This window comes from Ptychodera flava, chromosome 8 (genome assembly GCF_041260155.1).
Source record: "Ptychodera flava strain L36383 chromosome 8, AS_Pfla_20210202, whole genome shotgun sequence".
NCBI classification, from domain to species: Eukaryota; Metazoa; Hemichordata; class Enteropneusta; family Ptychoderidae; genus Ptychodera; species Ptychodera flava.
In genome coordinates, this window is record NC_091935.1 from 34,339,551 (window position 1) to 34,355,798 (window position 16,248).

The 16,248-nt window shown below is 39.1% G+C and overlaps 1 protein-coding gene across 1 annotated transcript; it reads right to left on the bottom strand.

Annotated features, from left to right (window-relative positions):
• Positions 1–6: 6 nt before the first annotated feature.
• On the bottom strand, positions 7–11,970 carry LOC139138086 (sushi, von Willebrand factor type A, EGF and pentraxin domain-containing protein 1-like). Its single transcript, XM_070706310.1, has 11 exons — positions 11,745–11,970; positions 11,181–11,477; positions 10,501–10,740; positions 10,018–10,226; positions 8,932–9,039; positions 8,152–8,307; positions 6,732–6,852; positions 6,187–6,354; positions 5,679–5,884; positions 2,222–2,399; positions 7–2,003 (listed from the first exon to the last, which is right to left on the bottom strand). The coding sequence occupies exons 1-11, from the start codon at positions 11,956–11,958 to the stop codon at positions 7–9; spliced, it is 3,894 nt and encodes a 1,297-aa protein (XP_070562411.1). The 5' UTR covers positions 11,959–11,970.
• Between the last annotated feature and the right edge of the window lie 4,278 nt (positions 11,971–16,248).

Consider the following 16,248-nt stretch of genomic DNA (forward strand, 5'->3'; position numbering starts at 1 on the left):
CATATTCTAGAACAGTGCCTTCACATACTGGGAAGGATGGAATGATTTTAAGTCCACCATTATCTGGTATACCAGGATGACCACACATGATTTGACAGGTGGAGGATCCTCAGACCAAACGCCATTATTACACACTCTGATAGATTCATTCAGACAAACTCTTGACTCGGGGTCATACAGAGAGAAGTTTTCATCACATTCAAATGCGATTTCAGTTCCTGAACATACAGGGTAAACAGGTTCGCCAATCTGGTAGCCATCACTAGGCGTTCCAGGGTCATCACATTCAAGACGACAAACTGGCAGAGGTTGTGTCCAATTACCGTTTTCGCATACAGTTGACCACTCTTCCTCACATTCATCAGTGGTAGGGTTATGCAGGGAATAACCAGGATCACATGCAAATTCAATTTCTTTTTCTTCACTGACAGGATATTCAGGAGGATCAATCTGATGTCCATTTTCTGGGGTACCCGGGTCATTACAGAGAGGTCGACAAAATGGCATATCAATCATCCAGTCACTATCATGACATATTGTTGAATGAAAGCCTATCATCTCAAAACCTTCATCGCATTCGTACCCTACTATAGTTGCTGTACAGACTGGGTAGGTATTTTCCGTTGTTTGAAAACCGTCTGATGGAGTACCAGGATCATCACAAGGCTGCTTACACAAGGGGAGCGGATCAGTCCATGTACCATTATGACAAGTAGTTTTTGAACTTGCGATACATTCCTTTGTTCCATTGTTAAATAAAACGTATGAGTCATCACATTGAAATTCAACAACATAGCCTTCGCTTACTGGATAGTCATGGTCTCCTACTTGTCGTCCATGATTTGGGTGACCAGGATCTTCACAGGTTGGATTGCAGCTTGGTATAGGAGAACTCCAATCACCATCATCACAACAGATTATTTCTTCACCATGTAATTCATGCATCTCATCACATTCGAATGGTACACATGTTCCTGAGCAGACGGGATATTCGATTGCTCCAAGTTGACTTCCATCAGATGGTGTGCCGGGGTCAACACACTCAGCTTCACAAAATGGAAGGGCATGTGTCCACTCACCATCAACACACACAGTGTGGTAACTTTCACGACAGGTTGCATCACTTGGATCAATGAGATCATAAGTGGAAATACAATAGAATTCCACAACTGTACCATTAGAGATTGGGTAAACTGGATCGCCAATTTGACCACCATACTGAGGAGATCCTGGATCATCACACATAATTCTGCACTCTGGAACTGGATTAGACCAAAGTCCGTCTTGACAAACTGTTTTTTCATAACCTATCAACTGATGCATGTAGTGACACTGGTATAATATTTCTGTCCCTTCGCAAACTGGGTATGGTGGCGGATCTACTTGAAATCCATCATCTGGTGTACCCGGGTCATAGCACATAGGATGGCATGTAGGAAGAGGCTCTGACCATGACCCATCCTTACATTCCATACTGTAACTTTCTAAGCACATCTGGTCGTCTTTGTCATACAAAGAAAATCCTTCATTGCATGAAAATCCAACTGTTGTGCCTTCTGATACTGGGTAAGTGTTATTACCAAGCTGGTGACCATTTTCAGGATTACCAGGATCTACACACAAGGGTCGACAAATCGGGACCTCTTCACTCCAACTTCCTTCTTCACATGTAGTGGAAGGGGAGCCAATAAGTTCATGCAGGGGATCGCAATCAAAGGTAATTTCTGTGCCCGTGCAAACAGGGTATGTTATATTGCCTACCTGTTGACCTTGTTCAGGAGTTCCAGGGTCAGTGCACTCTATTCTACATTCAGGCACAGGATGTGACCAAAACCCATACTCACATATAGTTCTAGCACTGTCCATGCATGATTGGGCATTGGGATCATACAACATGTAACCACTATTACAGTAGTAAGTGACTTCTTCTCCAGTTGATACAGGGTAATCATGATTTTCATTTTGTCCTCCATTATCAGGTGATCCAGGGTCATCACATTTACCTGTTGTTTGATATAAGGCAACCCTTAAAATACAATTCTAAACAATATATCAACATTAAAGAATTTAAAACCATATGTTGACTTTGTCACTACAATATACATTTCTACAGATTGGGACAAACAAAATTTCTTGAATACATTCTCATGTAACAAAAATCCAAACATCCTGAAATTTCAAATATCTCTGAGACAAAAAGTGAATGTATACTCATACTCACGCCTACAGATTAATCCAGGTCCCTCATAGTATGGCGCATCACATACACATTTTCTCTTGCCACCCCATGTTATACAGGATGCATTTTGATGACATTGAATCTCTGTGCATTCCATTTCGTTATTTTCAGTACAGATACAGCTCTCTGTACACTCTGGGTTGACTATAATATCTCCAGGCTATACAATGATGAACAGATAATGTAACTTAATATTTCAATTCTTACTTATATATGTATCGTACGAGTCTCATATGAAATTAAATTAACCAAGCTTGCATCATTCAACTAAGAGTGAACTGATAAGACTTTGCGTAACGTTTATAATATGCAAACAAGTAAATGTAAACATTTTTGGTAATAGTCACAGGCTCTTGTCCATGAAAGCCAATACTGCCTGTTTCTTTTGTAAGTAGAGAGTGTAAAAGTATAAAAGTTTGGTTGTTTTGACGGTTAGTTCAAAGCAACTGATTCACAAATTCTACCATATTACTCCGTGCTTTGCTGTCAATCAAGTCGTTTCCCACCAACAAAAGATGGTCACTATCGCCTTTACCACACGCGGGAAAACACTTCCGACCCACTGTCCAATGAAAATTCAGTCTTTCCATTTGACCTCCCTACAATCGCGCCATGGTCGAGGCGAATGTTGATTAAAACCTCTCTAGCTGCTGTTTCATTGCTGTGTGCATGATTGACGGGTCTTCCGTCTTTAGATTCTCCAGGAAAGCGATGTCATTTCTGGAAGTTTCTGATGTCGTCTTACTTGTTTCTTCACAGAAGTGCAAGTAACATTTTCTATATAGAGACCCCAGATCCTTTTTACAATGTACCTGGAAAACTTGAATTTGTTGGCGGTATCCTGAATCACCCCTCTCGGCACGTTACCAGTAAATTTGTCACCAACATTTTGTCTTATGTGGTTCACAAGGAAGTAAAGCTTACCTAGATCTTAACTGAGAGGTTTCCCTCAGCGGTATTCTCTACCCAACAAATTTACCAGCAACATTCTGTCGGAGTATGTGCAAACGTGTTTGTTTGAACTCGTATGAGGGGGCTGGTTTTGTGCGAACAGCATTTTGATAGAAACTGTCATTTTAGCAACTGTTGTCGCCACTCACTTCGCTAATCGTCAAAACAACTAAAAAGTTGATACTTTAACACTTACTGCGACAAAAATCTATGATTGTTGCAAACAGTTGAATGCTCCGCTTTTGTATTGCGGGTAGTACTATATATATACATATAATATATATATATATATATATATATATATATATATATATATATATATATATATATATATATATATATATATATATATACCTGTGTATAATGTATGAACGCTCCACTTTTGTATTGCAGGTAGTAATCTATTTGCACACACACACACACACACACAACACACACACACATATATATATATATATATATATATATATATTATATATATATAAGTTCAACTACGTATGGTAAACGACAACAATTCCGATGGTTTTAAAATATAAACTAGATATGAACTGAATATGCTCACGTGTTTTACAACAGGTTCATTAATAGTCAGTAAACAGACTATAAAATTTAAGCATTTATACTCAACAGAACAACTTGACCTACTAATATGACCCCTGAATGGAAGGAATGACTTTGAGTTTGACAAAATCATAAACTTAGTTATCAAGCATTGAAATTGACTGCTGATGACTCGACATGTATTGACATTTATCAGACACTACTGGTTGCATGAAATAATACAGTATGACATGAATTACTGCATACTTTTTGACTGTAATGAAGTAGTGTAAAACAATTGTACCTTTGACCTGTCTTATAACAAAGTGACAAATCAACGAGCGAGGAGATGTTATGCAACAATTGCAGACCTCAGGATATAATCACTAACCAAAACACAAGAACAAAGACAGACATTGTATATTCTGACAGCAGTTCAATTGAGCACACGAGGCGGAGTGGAAGACAGATTTCTGATAACACTAGACGTGTATACGGTCTACTGCCAGAGTAACTATCTCTGATGAGGACTTATTGTATTTTGTTTTTCAATATTATTGTCAATACCAAGATAATCGACATCCGTTTGAGACATGTAATAAGAACAATCTGATATCTGTTATAACATTATATGCAGCAGGTTTTATCAACTTTCGCACAGTACTCTCAGAGTTAAATCACTAATTACACAATTTTATTTAATTTGTAAATGAGCTCATTATTAACTTGACACGCGCAATGCTTCTCAGTTAAATTAAATATTTATCAGGTCAATATCTGTAGCATGTTTCAGCAAATGTAATGCTGTAATTTTGGAGTAATATCACTAATTACAAATTTCATTTAATATGCAAATGAACCCTTAATTAACTCCACATAACTAAATGCTTTACACGACAATTAGATATCTGTCAGATCAGTATCTGCAGCAGATTTCATCACATTTGGTGCGCTTATTTCGGAATTATATGACCAATTATAAAACTTCATAAAATATACAAATGAGCTACTTGTTAACTTGACACTGCCAAATGCTTGTCAGTACAATTAGATATTTATCAGATCAATATCTGTACCAGATTTCACTGACTTGACTTGACTTGAACTTAAGAGTTATGTACCTAATTACAAAGTTCATTGAATATGCAAATGAACCTTTTATTAACTTGACACTACTAAGTGTCTTGCCCCAAAGTTAGATATAAGTCAATCAGTATCTGCAGGAGATTTCATCACATTTAGTGTAGTTATATCGGAGTTATATGACTAATTATAAACCTTCATAAAATATGCAAATGAGCTATTTATTAACTTGACACTGCCCAATGCTTCATAGTATAATTAGATATCTATCAGAACAATAGTTGTTGCGCGTATCATCAAGTTTGGTGCAGGAATTTCAGAGTAATGTCACTAATAATAAAAGTTCATTAAATATGCAAATGAGCGGATAATTGACATGACACTTACAGTATCATGACAATGTTATGAGATTGTCATCAGTGAAAAGTGTCATGAAATTTTGAGCAGTATTTCTTGATATATGTCTACACTGTCATTACCATCTCCATAGGGAAACCATTGTACGGAAAAAAATGATGTGCATAACTTCATTAATATGCAAGCCGCAGTAACCAAAATCTAATCAGTTCTTGCAGGTAGCATACGGTACCAGTGTACCAAATCTGACGAATCTCTTCAGGCGTTTTTGAGTTATCGTGTAAAAGACAGACAGACAAACACACACACACACTAACACACACACACACACACACACACACACACACACACACACGGACGGACAGACAGACATCGCTATGACATTAGCCCACGTGTGAACACTTGAGCTAAAAATGGTCTCTTAAAACTAAAGCTTTGGTGTTGGAATGTACATTGACAATATGTACATATTCGGTATGATGGTCTATATGCATAGAGAGTTTGGCACCTTCAAGTATAGTCCATCCTGATAACATCCATCACAATCTTTAGGGTCAATGCACTCATCGTCATGTAGTACTGTACCGTCCGGACAGAAACATCCCTCCATGCACTCGGTTCTTTGACAATTGTCTTTGGCGTCGGGCTCCACACAGGTATCCGTACATTGTGATCGACACCAATCATACTCAGTGCCGTTTACACATACCATGGCTGTTAAGGATTGCAGAATATGTATATCCCATATTATTTTCAGAATATAGTGAAGCAAAGATTTGTTGTAGGCATTTTGAAACTTTACTTTAAGTTCATATTAATAATCAATCGGTAATGAATATAATATTAAAAAAAAACTTGGCACCGTAAATAATTTATAAAGTACGCTCTTTCTGAACACGGTAATTTTTGCAGCCATGGTCACTTTTAGAAGGAATAGTTAGTTTAATGTGAAGCTGTAACGAGTCAGGTAACAACGATTTTATAATGATAACGTAAAACACAAAAGAATAACATACGACATGTATCTTCGTTTCTCCATTCTCTAACGGGATGTCCAAGATCTCTGCATCGGCGTTGGTATGCTTCGATGACTGGACAATAATCCCCATTGACGCAATAATCAATCCGACAGTGACCGTAGAATGGCTTTGGGTCAACGTACTCATGACAATCGGAAAAGGGGCCTGAAATTTAAGGGATAAGAATTATTCAAAATGTCAAGTGTAAAAATGTTATTTACACAATGAGCGGTGCAAAGCACATGAAAAGTGTTGATCATTTTAAAAGTAAATGGTGTCGTAAATTGGATACTACTTACAAACCAGCGGTTAAAGTAATAGAAAGCTTTCTAATCTACTGATTTTTCGAGGAAAAGAGAGTCGAAAAGGAATTTAATTAATTATCGCCAAATGTTATTTTAAAATTAACATATATTTCCTCATGAGTATGTATTTTCAATTTCAGGGCATGATTTCCATGGACTAAATGTTGACAATTCGCGACGCAAAATTTTATAAGTGTCTTTGATATAGTTTTGTTGTTTTAACTATCAAAATCTTACCTTCTTTATCGGTAATCAAGTCACACTTGTCGTTATCATCGCATGTTGGATGTGGATTTGTTACTGGTGGATCGCACTCTTCAATTGCCCAGCTATGACCGAATTCGTCAACGTCTTCTGTCTGCCAAGTGATTACCAAGTATAAGACAATATAAGTATCAGACCGACGGAATAAAAATGGGGCGTTTCAGTTTACTAGCATCGTTTTTCAAGCCATGTATCGATGAAGTAGTTTTACAAGATTGCAGAGATCGATGACGGGAAAACATAATTGATAGCCATACTAGCATGCACGCTTGTTGCGTATAATTTTTAAAATAATAATTTCGTTTACTGTAATAAAGGTCACATCATTAAATATGAATACAAAGCAAACCATATCGTTTATTGTAAAACGTACTGTGAATATCTTGAATGGAAGCACAAAAGCAGCCGCTGACTATTTCCGAAGTGCCAGAGATAAGAACATGTTTGGCCTATTAAGACTTACTTCGAAAACAACATTGATAGTAATACATAGGTGGTCGACAATCTTCGACGAATAGTCAATAGTGATCGCCAAAGGAACTGCATGTTCGGCATTCTAAACCTTAAGCAATTCTGATTGCAATGTACTTTAAAGCTAAATAACGTTTGAAGCCAAAGTGAGATCTCTGAAAGCAGTTGAACTGTATTGAACTTTCAGTCACGAACAAAAGTTGTTTAATGTCAATAAGAGTACAACAGAAGGTTTATATATCAATAAAATGTTAAGCAGCCCATAGAACAACAACCTCGGTTGCCGTTCTATAGCACTGTGCCACCCTATGTGCATAGTAAACAGAGGATATGACAGTGACTATATAAGCAATGTGTTAATGTCGTATTCCTGAAATAAGTAAATGAGAGTCTCTAACATAGTGTGTAGAGGTGGACATAAATTTGTATTGCAGCACACAAAACTCACTATGGCCCCACTTGCAGGGACAATATCCTTTCCTTTTCTAAATGTACGTACGCCAGTTATATGTGAAATTTGGTTTGTGTCGACAACTTTGATCAGGCTGTCAACATGTTTAGAACTCTCTCGTACGCCTCACCCAAAGAAAAAAGCGAACCAAAGACATTCTGTTTTGATGAAATTCCTTGCATCTCTAGATTTTGATAGTTAGACGATAGGACAGTTTGGAATTGAGTCAAATCACAATCTAAATCTCCTGAAACATCTCAGCGTTTTGGATTAACAGGCAATGAACTTGACCCTATGCACTGCTAGTCCTATGATTCTGGGCACGTATCTATAGAATTGGTATCATAGTCCTCTGTAAGCTGCGAAGGCGAGAAGGAAATATTGTTCACACATGACTAGCATTGGGAAACTCATGATAATTATCTTTTCTTCCCGTATTTCTGTTCTCAGACAATGTTTTTGAAAACCTACCTCTCTGCCGCCTGGCATTATATACATTGATCCATCTTTTCCGTAGTGATCACAGAGACCGCCAATTTCATATTTGTAAGGATCAGCAGGCGCCTTTACTACAACTTGGTGCTTACCATCAAAACTTACGATGAGATCAAAGTCAGTGTGAAGAGACTGCAAAGGAATAAGTGCCATCATTCATTTAAAGGCAGCACTGATCTAGTGTATTGTTTGGGAGAGTTCGCGATAACAAAACTGAAAAAAAACCCAGTACGACTTTTGGCAATAGATAAACGTATTTAGGCCAATTTTAATGATATAAGAGTGTATCGAGAGATGCATCATGTAAAACTATAGCTGTTCTCGATTAATTGATACGATATCGATTCAACCATTTGATTGTTAAACCGATATTTACAGAGGTTCATGAATGCTAATTATGCAATGAAGCATAGACACCCAGCGGCGGTATACCTCAAGATTGTGACCATTTCACGACATATATGCACGAGCTTTAGCGAGTGCATGCATGAAGCGAACTGGTCAAAACTAAGTAGTACTTCGTTGCTGGGTGTGATTTATTGCTATTATAACATTAAAATACATTGAAATTCTGGCATTGATTTTTGCTCGAGCCGAGAGCTCGCGCGTGTGCCAGCAGTTTTATTTGGCGAATATGATACTCGAACATTCCACTGTTCTTTTCACGTATCCACCAATCGGTTTGTTGTACTTGCGCCATTAATACACTGGTATGATATCAATTCCTTAATACTGTACAGTAAATATTATACTTACGACCAGCGTTCCGTTTCTGGCAACGTATACGCCAGGTGCTGGTTTTACAGGAAGGCGCACTGTAATGCCATTGATTCGAACTTCACCATCCTCCATCAAAGATATGACCTGATATTAAAACCGAACACCAAATCAAAACTGAAGCGTGTACATAACTAGTGAATCATTATATCGACAAAATGGTACAATTAATGTAGTTTGTGTTAACAAGATGGGAACTATTTTAGGATAATAGGATGGTGGAATAATGACGTCGTTTTAACCGGCAAATGTAAGCCCATCTGCTTTTCTTTTTAAGTTATACACTTGATTTATGAGTAATTTGTAATTTTGCGACATTCAGTTATATGACTCCTAAAACGTTTGAGAAATTTTAAGAATATGAAGATCCAATTATCCAAAATTAGTTCAAATCATGTTTGTTATACCACAAGCGCGCATTGTATTTTGACTTGAACATGATTTGCTAGTTGTGTTAATTGGACGGACAACAATAAGGATGAAGATTGCAATGATAAAGCCTGAATTCGTGGCCTCTACTTAAAGGAATTTCTTAACGTTTTATAAGTGTGGACGGCTGTAGCAGAGGCATTCCAGATTCCGAGTTATTGCATCTTATTCCCACTCTAAAAGTTTAACCTAAAACGTAAACAATTCATCCTGGCGTGTGCACGTCTAGTTGGATATAAAACATAATAGGACTTCTTGAAAAATTCATCATGCATCGAAATGACCTTCTATCACAACGTGACATCTAACAGGACAGCCAATGAAAGCACTGGGACATTTTATGTCAAATTTGATGTCAAGGTAGTCCACGTGTTGCCTCTTTTTCTTGCCTTGGACTCTAACACTTGAACATTTGAAATATCTAATATTCAAGGAATGTGAAGCGTAGAAATAGCAAAAGTACGTTTTCAGGAAATGCGCAAAAGATTCATGATCTTTCCCAATAACATATATTTGCGTTGGTGCAGCACAAGTAGGACAATGGTTTACATGGCATCGCAGATAAATCCTCAAAACGCTAAAATTTATGTATAAATTATATTTAACAACACATTAAAATAGGGAAATGGCACTCACCGTATCGTAGATAGTAACATTAACTTCTTTTGTTATCGAATAATCTGGATTAGAATCTACTTCCTCGTGTAATACTGTGACGTTGAATCTTGGAGACACATTTTGACTGGTTGTTACCAGCATGTAAGCACACACGCCCTGGAAACTGTAGTAGTCGTTGTTGAATGACATGTAATGGGGATCTCCGTAAGCTGTGCACACTCCACGCTCTGAAATGAGAAATCAGACCGTACTTTTAGTATAAGTCGTGCATTTTATGATACCGTAATGCATATTTGACCACGTTTTTAATTGACAAATTGGCAAACAAACTTGCAAACTTAAGTAGCCATGGTAATGACAAACATATCTCGAAATCGCGATTAAAGAAGATTAAGAAGAAATGGCGGATACAGCCGTTCATAGCAAACATTTTACCTGACCAAGAGTTTAAGTTCAAATGGCAATTTTTGCATTCTAATCATGAGGCAAATTTCGACTTACCCTTAACTGTAACATAAAATTCGCATGTATCTAAAATTTCAGCTTTCTCAACCAGTCTGTACACCACATGAGTGGTACCGATTGGAAAATAATCGTCAGGCCTATATTGTGGATACTCTACTAAGGTATCCTCTCCGAGGCACTCCATTATTGGTTCATCCCAAGAAACTCGAGCTTCTTCGACTCCATCAGCATACACTGGGTCCGGATCGCCGGGACAAAAACTGAACGTTGGATGGTCTGTGTTGATAAATAAATACTATAAGTAAACATTTTTGAAAATTACCGTTGCTTCTATCAGATACACTTAAAAATATTCACACCAAAAAGTGAATTTTAGTTCACAACAAGTACAAAAGGAGTAACTACATACATCCGAATTTTTTATATATGGGAAAATTTTAAACACATGCTGTTAAGTGATACGAAAACCATATTTGTGCGATAGTTGTGCATGTATTTCTGTTTGAGATTTCGAACACCATGTAACAAAAGTTTTGGTTGGCGTTTTTTCTCTGCCGTTGTGATTTCACTGAGGATGTATTTCGTTTGCTAATTATTTTTAAACTTACGCTTGGTTCATCTGCTGGTTTATTGACTGTTCGGGGGGGGGGAGGTTAAGATCATGCAGTTTTGTAAATTCCCCCTCGATAAAATGCCATACACAGTTTATTCCTTACCTCCTAACGTGAACGTTATGACATCGCTTTCGACGCTATCTTCTCCTGAGATGCTTACGATATGATACGTATAAGTCGCGCTTCTCTCCAATCCACTCGCAAAGCACGACGTTTCTCGCGGATCATTATTTGCTCTAGTATCACACAAGTCCTCTATTTCACTACCTCCAAGTACAGCTCCCTGGACTTTGTAGTACTCCGGTTCCAATCCAACGCCGCTTGCTTCCCATCTTATCAAAACTGATGTGCAGTGCGTGTCAGTTTCTGCAGTACCCGAATCCACGGGAACCAAAACCACTGTAGGTGTAAATGTACAGTACAAGTGAACAATTGATTTACGAACTGTTTGCACTTTTATTTAGCATACCATATAACTCACCATATTGAATTTATCAAAGTTTCTAAAAGTTCGTTTTATGAACGTCAATATTTGCGAGTTTTCAGCGGCAATAAAATATTGCAAATGTTCTCTAAAATCCTTGCAAAGAATCGATTTCGAAACGAAATGCCTGAATACATGTGCTAACAACTCTACGATACACAGACAATTGTTTCTCTACTTACAATATTCACAATGTTCACCACCAAAGCCGATTGGACAGCTGCAGACATAGCCAGGCTCCTGAACAACACACAAACCACCATTTTCACAAGGGTCCAGTTCACAAGGTCTAGCTTCTTCGTGGCAATATTCTCCTGTAAAACCTTCCGTACAGTGACATGTGAACATCTCACCATCATCACAGCATGTACCGCCATTCTCACATGTAATTCCCATTGCATGACAGTGATCGACTGAGAGAGAGAGAGATAGAGATAGATAGAGAGAGAGAGAGAGAGAGAGAGAGAGAGAGAGAGAGAGAGAGAGAGATGGTTATCAGTGTTGTCTTGAAAGAGTTATTGCAAAAAAGATACCTCACATTCGTTTTCTGTGACTAGAGATATATTACCGACGCTAAGTATTGAAAGCAAAGTTAAATCTCGCGAACTTTTTGTGTGAATTTTGTTTAACACCATGATTGTATTATTTGTATTGTCTGCATATTCCTGTCGTAAAATGTCCATGAGTTTAAAACGTTCTTCAAATCTGAACGATATCGTATGTAAATTTTTCACTCTGAAAGTGTACCTTGGGCCAAAAACCCTCCCTTGAAGTTGAATGGAAAAACAGCGCCTTTGTATCAACAAGTTTGACGTTTTCCACCACTCATTTGCAATTACTTTTTATGAGTACAGCGATGAGCAAGCAATTTCGATTTCAGTTGATTTCGTCGCTTATTTCGGAACGCCCTTAGGAAAACAGTCATAACCAAAGTATGCATGTATAATAAAGGGGTCATTATACGAAGTTATTAGTCGAAACCGAGTCGTGTTCTCGTGATGTGCCGCACTTTGACTCGTTCCTACGCAACTCGTCAAAATAAGGAAACATCACTCGAATGTGACGCTATATCGTCCTAACGTCGTGGAATAACCCCTTAAAGGGACAAAGTCGGCCATTTTTCATGAATTTTATTTGATACAAGATACTTTTTATATTCTTTGACATGTTGAAAGACACTGAATAAATGAGTGACCATGCATATATTCGACCCCAGTTTTAGACAAATTAAATGAATAAATGAATTAATGGTCAAGACCATTAATTCATTTTCGCGATGGTTTCATGTATCGTGTCTCAGTACAACCGGGGTCAAATATACGCATGGTCACCCATTCATTTAGTCCGTAATGGGTAGTTACTAAACGAAACTTGAATTCGCTGGTTCACGATGAAAAACATAATGGGATTGTCTGTATACGGATCGCTGTTATAAGTTAAATGCAAAACTAAATGATGTATTCAGAGCCCACTTGACACGAAAATGCTTATATAACAAAACAACCTTCGATAAGATGAAAAAAAACTCTTCATGAAATCTGAAAACATTTACTTCAACCATTAACCAGAAATAAATTACTGAATACTGAGTGGTTTTGCTTGACTAATGTTTATATGATGGCACGTTACTGCATTACGACTTTTCATTAAATCAACAGGTTTTTGTGGGTGTTATATCTCTTTCTTAATCGATTGTTTCACTCTTCTATTGCCATATTGCCATATTCACAGTCTGCTGCGGCAGGAATTGTATGCCCTGTATCGGGCCTAGTAGGTCCTGAGAGTTTTTGGTGACTACCGACCTGGCCTCGGTTTCTGCGGCAATGTAATACACTTCCTTGACTGAATTTCAAAATGAAACCTTCATCAGGGCTATAAAACACCTTTGCAGTAGTTATGCTGTTGGTGTGGATAAATCCACAGTAATATTTGTGTGTCATTTTTGTGACCTTAATATTTTGTTACAATGTAGGCTAACCGTGCGCATCGCCGGAAAAATCCAAACACTGATACATGTACATTCTCACCATGCACAGACAGCAGAGTCTCTGCAATACGGTTTACAGCTGATGTAAATATCCAAGTTAATTGATATTCATGCTTTTTAAAGTGAATAATACCATCCGTTTACTCCCTGTCGTGCCAAAGACAATAAAATGGCTCATACAAAGGCCGCTTATTAATCGTTTCATGCTGTTGTACCAAATGAAGCATCATACTATCAAGTAGGGCTGGCAAGGATTTTTCGAGCATTTACAGTGATTCGTGTAATTTATCTCACTGTATAGATTTAGTCATGCACCGTACAGCCTCTGAGTGGAGAAACTCAAACTTTGACCCATGATCACCACTTCTGTACAATCGGGAGCAAACATATACTAGGCGATTGCTGGCAGCGAATACACTTTGCTTTACCACCACCTTTTAATCGGACGTGTCCGGCTCCCAAATACTTATGGGATTCGTTGACGTGTCTTCACTTGTCGACTTAATGGTGGACCAATTGCAGCCGCTGATTGTCACCCGATGAGTTTCCCCTGCTGCTTAAACTTCAGGTGTTGCGGTTTCAGCCTGTTGTTTCGCACCTTTGTGGCATAATTTTTGTCTTTTAGGATCAACTTGTCAATGGAAACAATTATTTCTTCATACTTACATATCAAACGGTCCTCATAGTTGCGTTGGACATTTCGTAGAAATGGGAGTTCATTTTAGTTTCTTAGATTGCTGGTCATGTTACTTGGCTTTGCTGTGCTATTCCTTTCAATCTGTTGATATGGCCATCTGGCAAACAGAGATCCTCGTGCATTTGTCTTTCACACACCTTAGAGATGGCCCGGTGCTCTCGCACAGAGCACACACATTGAAAATCTGTTATTTCTGATTTTGTTTCCTTTACGGATGCGCCATTTTAGGAAGCCCTACAACCCATTGCAGCTCCTTTCACGTCTACACCCCACAAACACCTTTGTTCATTTTCATCTGGAACAGCATGGAAGCTTAGCTTGATACTTTCGTCTTGTTTATCTCGTTGCTAGGCAACGTGACGGTAAACAAGGTGGCACACAGACTCATTGTGCGCTTACTTAAAATGGACTCATTGTTCACCCAATTAACTCTCAGTCTGCGTTTCCTGAAAAGCAATAAACTACCGCTAGCGACCCACTGGGAACGACTGCCCTCGCGATGATTTTGTCATCAGTTTCATCTTGTCTTTGACTCTGGCTTGTCCAATTCCTACTGTGGACATCTACGTCTAGTAAACTCATCCAGTATGTTACCACAAACTGTGTTACTACCTGAAATCAAGCTCCATTGGGAACGTCTGTAAGGACCATCATCACGCCCTAGGCTACCTATTACATTTGATATTCTGGTCAACTATGCTTGCTGCTCCGCTCGACGTGACCCGGTATGGACAATACAGACCTAATGCTGGAGTCGACGTTCCTCGTAGATTTCTCTGGTTTTCTTCGATGTAGCAAAATCACCTGCTCTGTACGCTACTTCATACTCTGCCTACAACCTGTGTGTTTTGCGACCTCAAGGCACTGGCCGACACTCACGGGCTCCCAGATGCCCTATCCGTATAAATCAAAATGTAAAGGACGGATCAAATGGTTTGCGGTTTCCAGCTCTCTCTGTTCACACACCAAGTTCATCCATCACTTCATGGAAGTCCGACGTAAAATGCTTGCTCCACCCGATGAACCCCTCCTGTTCATGATTCCAGAAAGAGATACATAAACCATAAGACTTTCACCGATCTGTTCTGCTCCTTGCTTTCAAGACGTCGCTTTCACCCTCACTTTTATGCTGGACATGACCACCTAATTCAAACTCTTGGCAGGTCGTCCAGCGATTATTACTGGACTTATATTGGACAACCGAAAAGCCTCATCCGTCATGCATCCCGAACATTGACAATTCCATAGGGACAGTTGACAATTCGCATTCCGTTTTTTTCTTCTGTCTGGGCAGTTACAATTTTAGCTACTCATATCCGCACCATGCACTAACCTTCCACACAAAACCAAATCGCAACATCCCATGCCGGGGCTCTACAGGCGCACCTGTGAACCCATACGCCACTATTTCGCAGCATTCCATGCCGGGGCCATACAGGGGCACCCATCACCCCAGATCACCAACTCCAGCCGGGCGCGCATTGCTGCCGCATGCCACCCAGGCTGGAGCCACCCACCTTAACCAACTTTCTTTACAACATCCCATCCTTGAGCCGTATAGGGGCATCTGTCACTTCAAATAATAACTATACCCGAGTCGTGCTGCTGCCACTTCGGGCCCGTGAGTCCCCCTTTTCATCTCCAGCCAAGCGAATCGACTAGGTCTGTTGAGCATCACCAGTCCATCTTCTACAGCAAAGCGAGTCAACTTTGCCTGTGAGCTTCATCATGATCAGTGCATCTTCTCTAGCCGAGTGAGCAAACGTGGACTGTGAGCATCACCATCACCAATATTCCTCACAAACACTATACCATACGCTCCCTCGTGGGGGTCTCTCCGTCCAGTCTGCTCGACTGCCGGCCGCTTCCATTCAAGATGGTGGTCACCACCGGCGCGGTGGAACTACTTTCGGCTCTCAAAGGTGTGCAAACCCAAGTTTGCAACCCAAACCTTTGACCCGGAAGCAGACTGGCGGAGACCCGTCGCCCGATCTTAGACTTG

What these genes read in the sequence shown, in the direction of transcription:
- LOC139138086 (XM_070706310.1), bottom strand. Translation starts at nt 11,958, where the DNA reads ATGGGAATTACATGTGAGAATGGCGGTACATGCTGTGATGATGGTGAG. An exon ending in CATAACGTTCACGTTAGGAG is followed by an intron (nt 10,741 to 11,180) that starts GTAAGGAATAAA and finishes TTATCAACACAG; the next exon opens with ACCATCCAACGTTCAGTTTT. An exon ending in ACCTGGATTAATCTGTAGGC is followed by an intron (nt 2,004 to 2,221) that starts GTGAGTATGAGT and finishes ATCAAACAACAG; the next exon opens with GTAAATGTGATGACCCTGGA.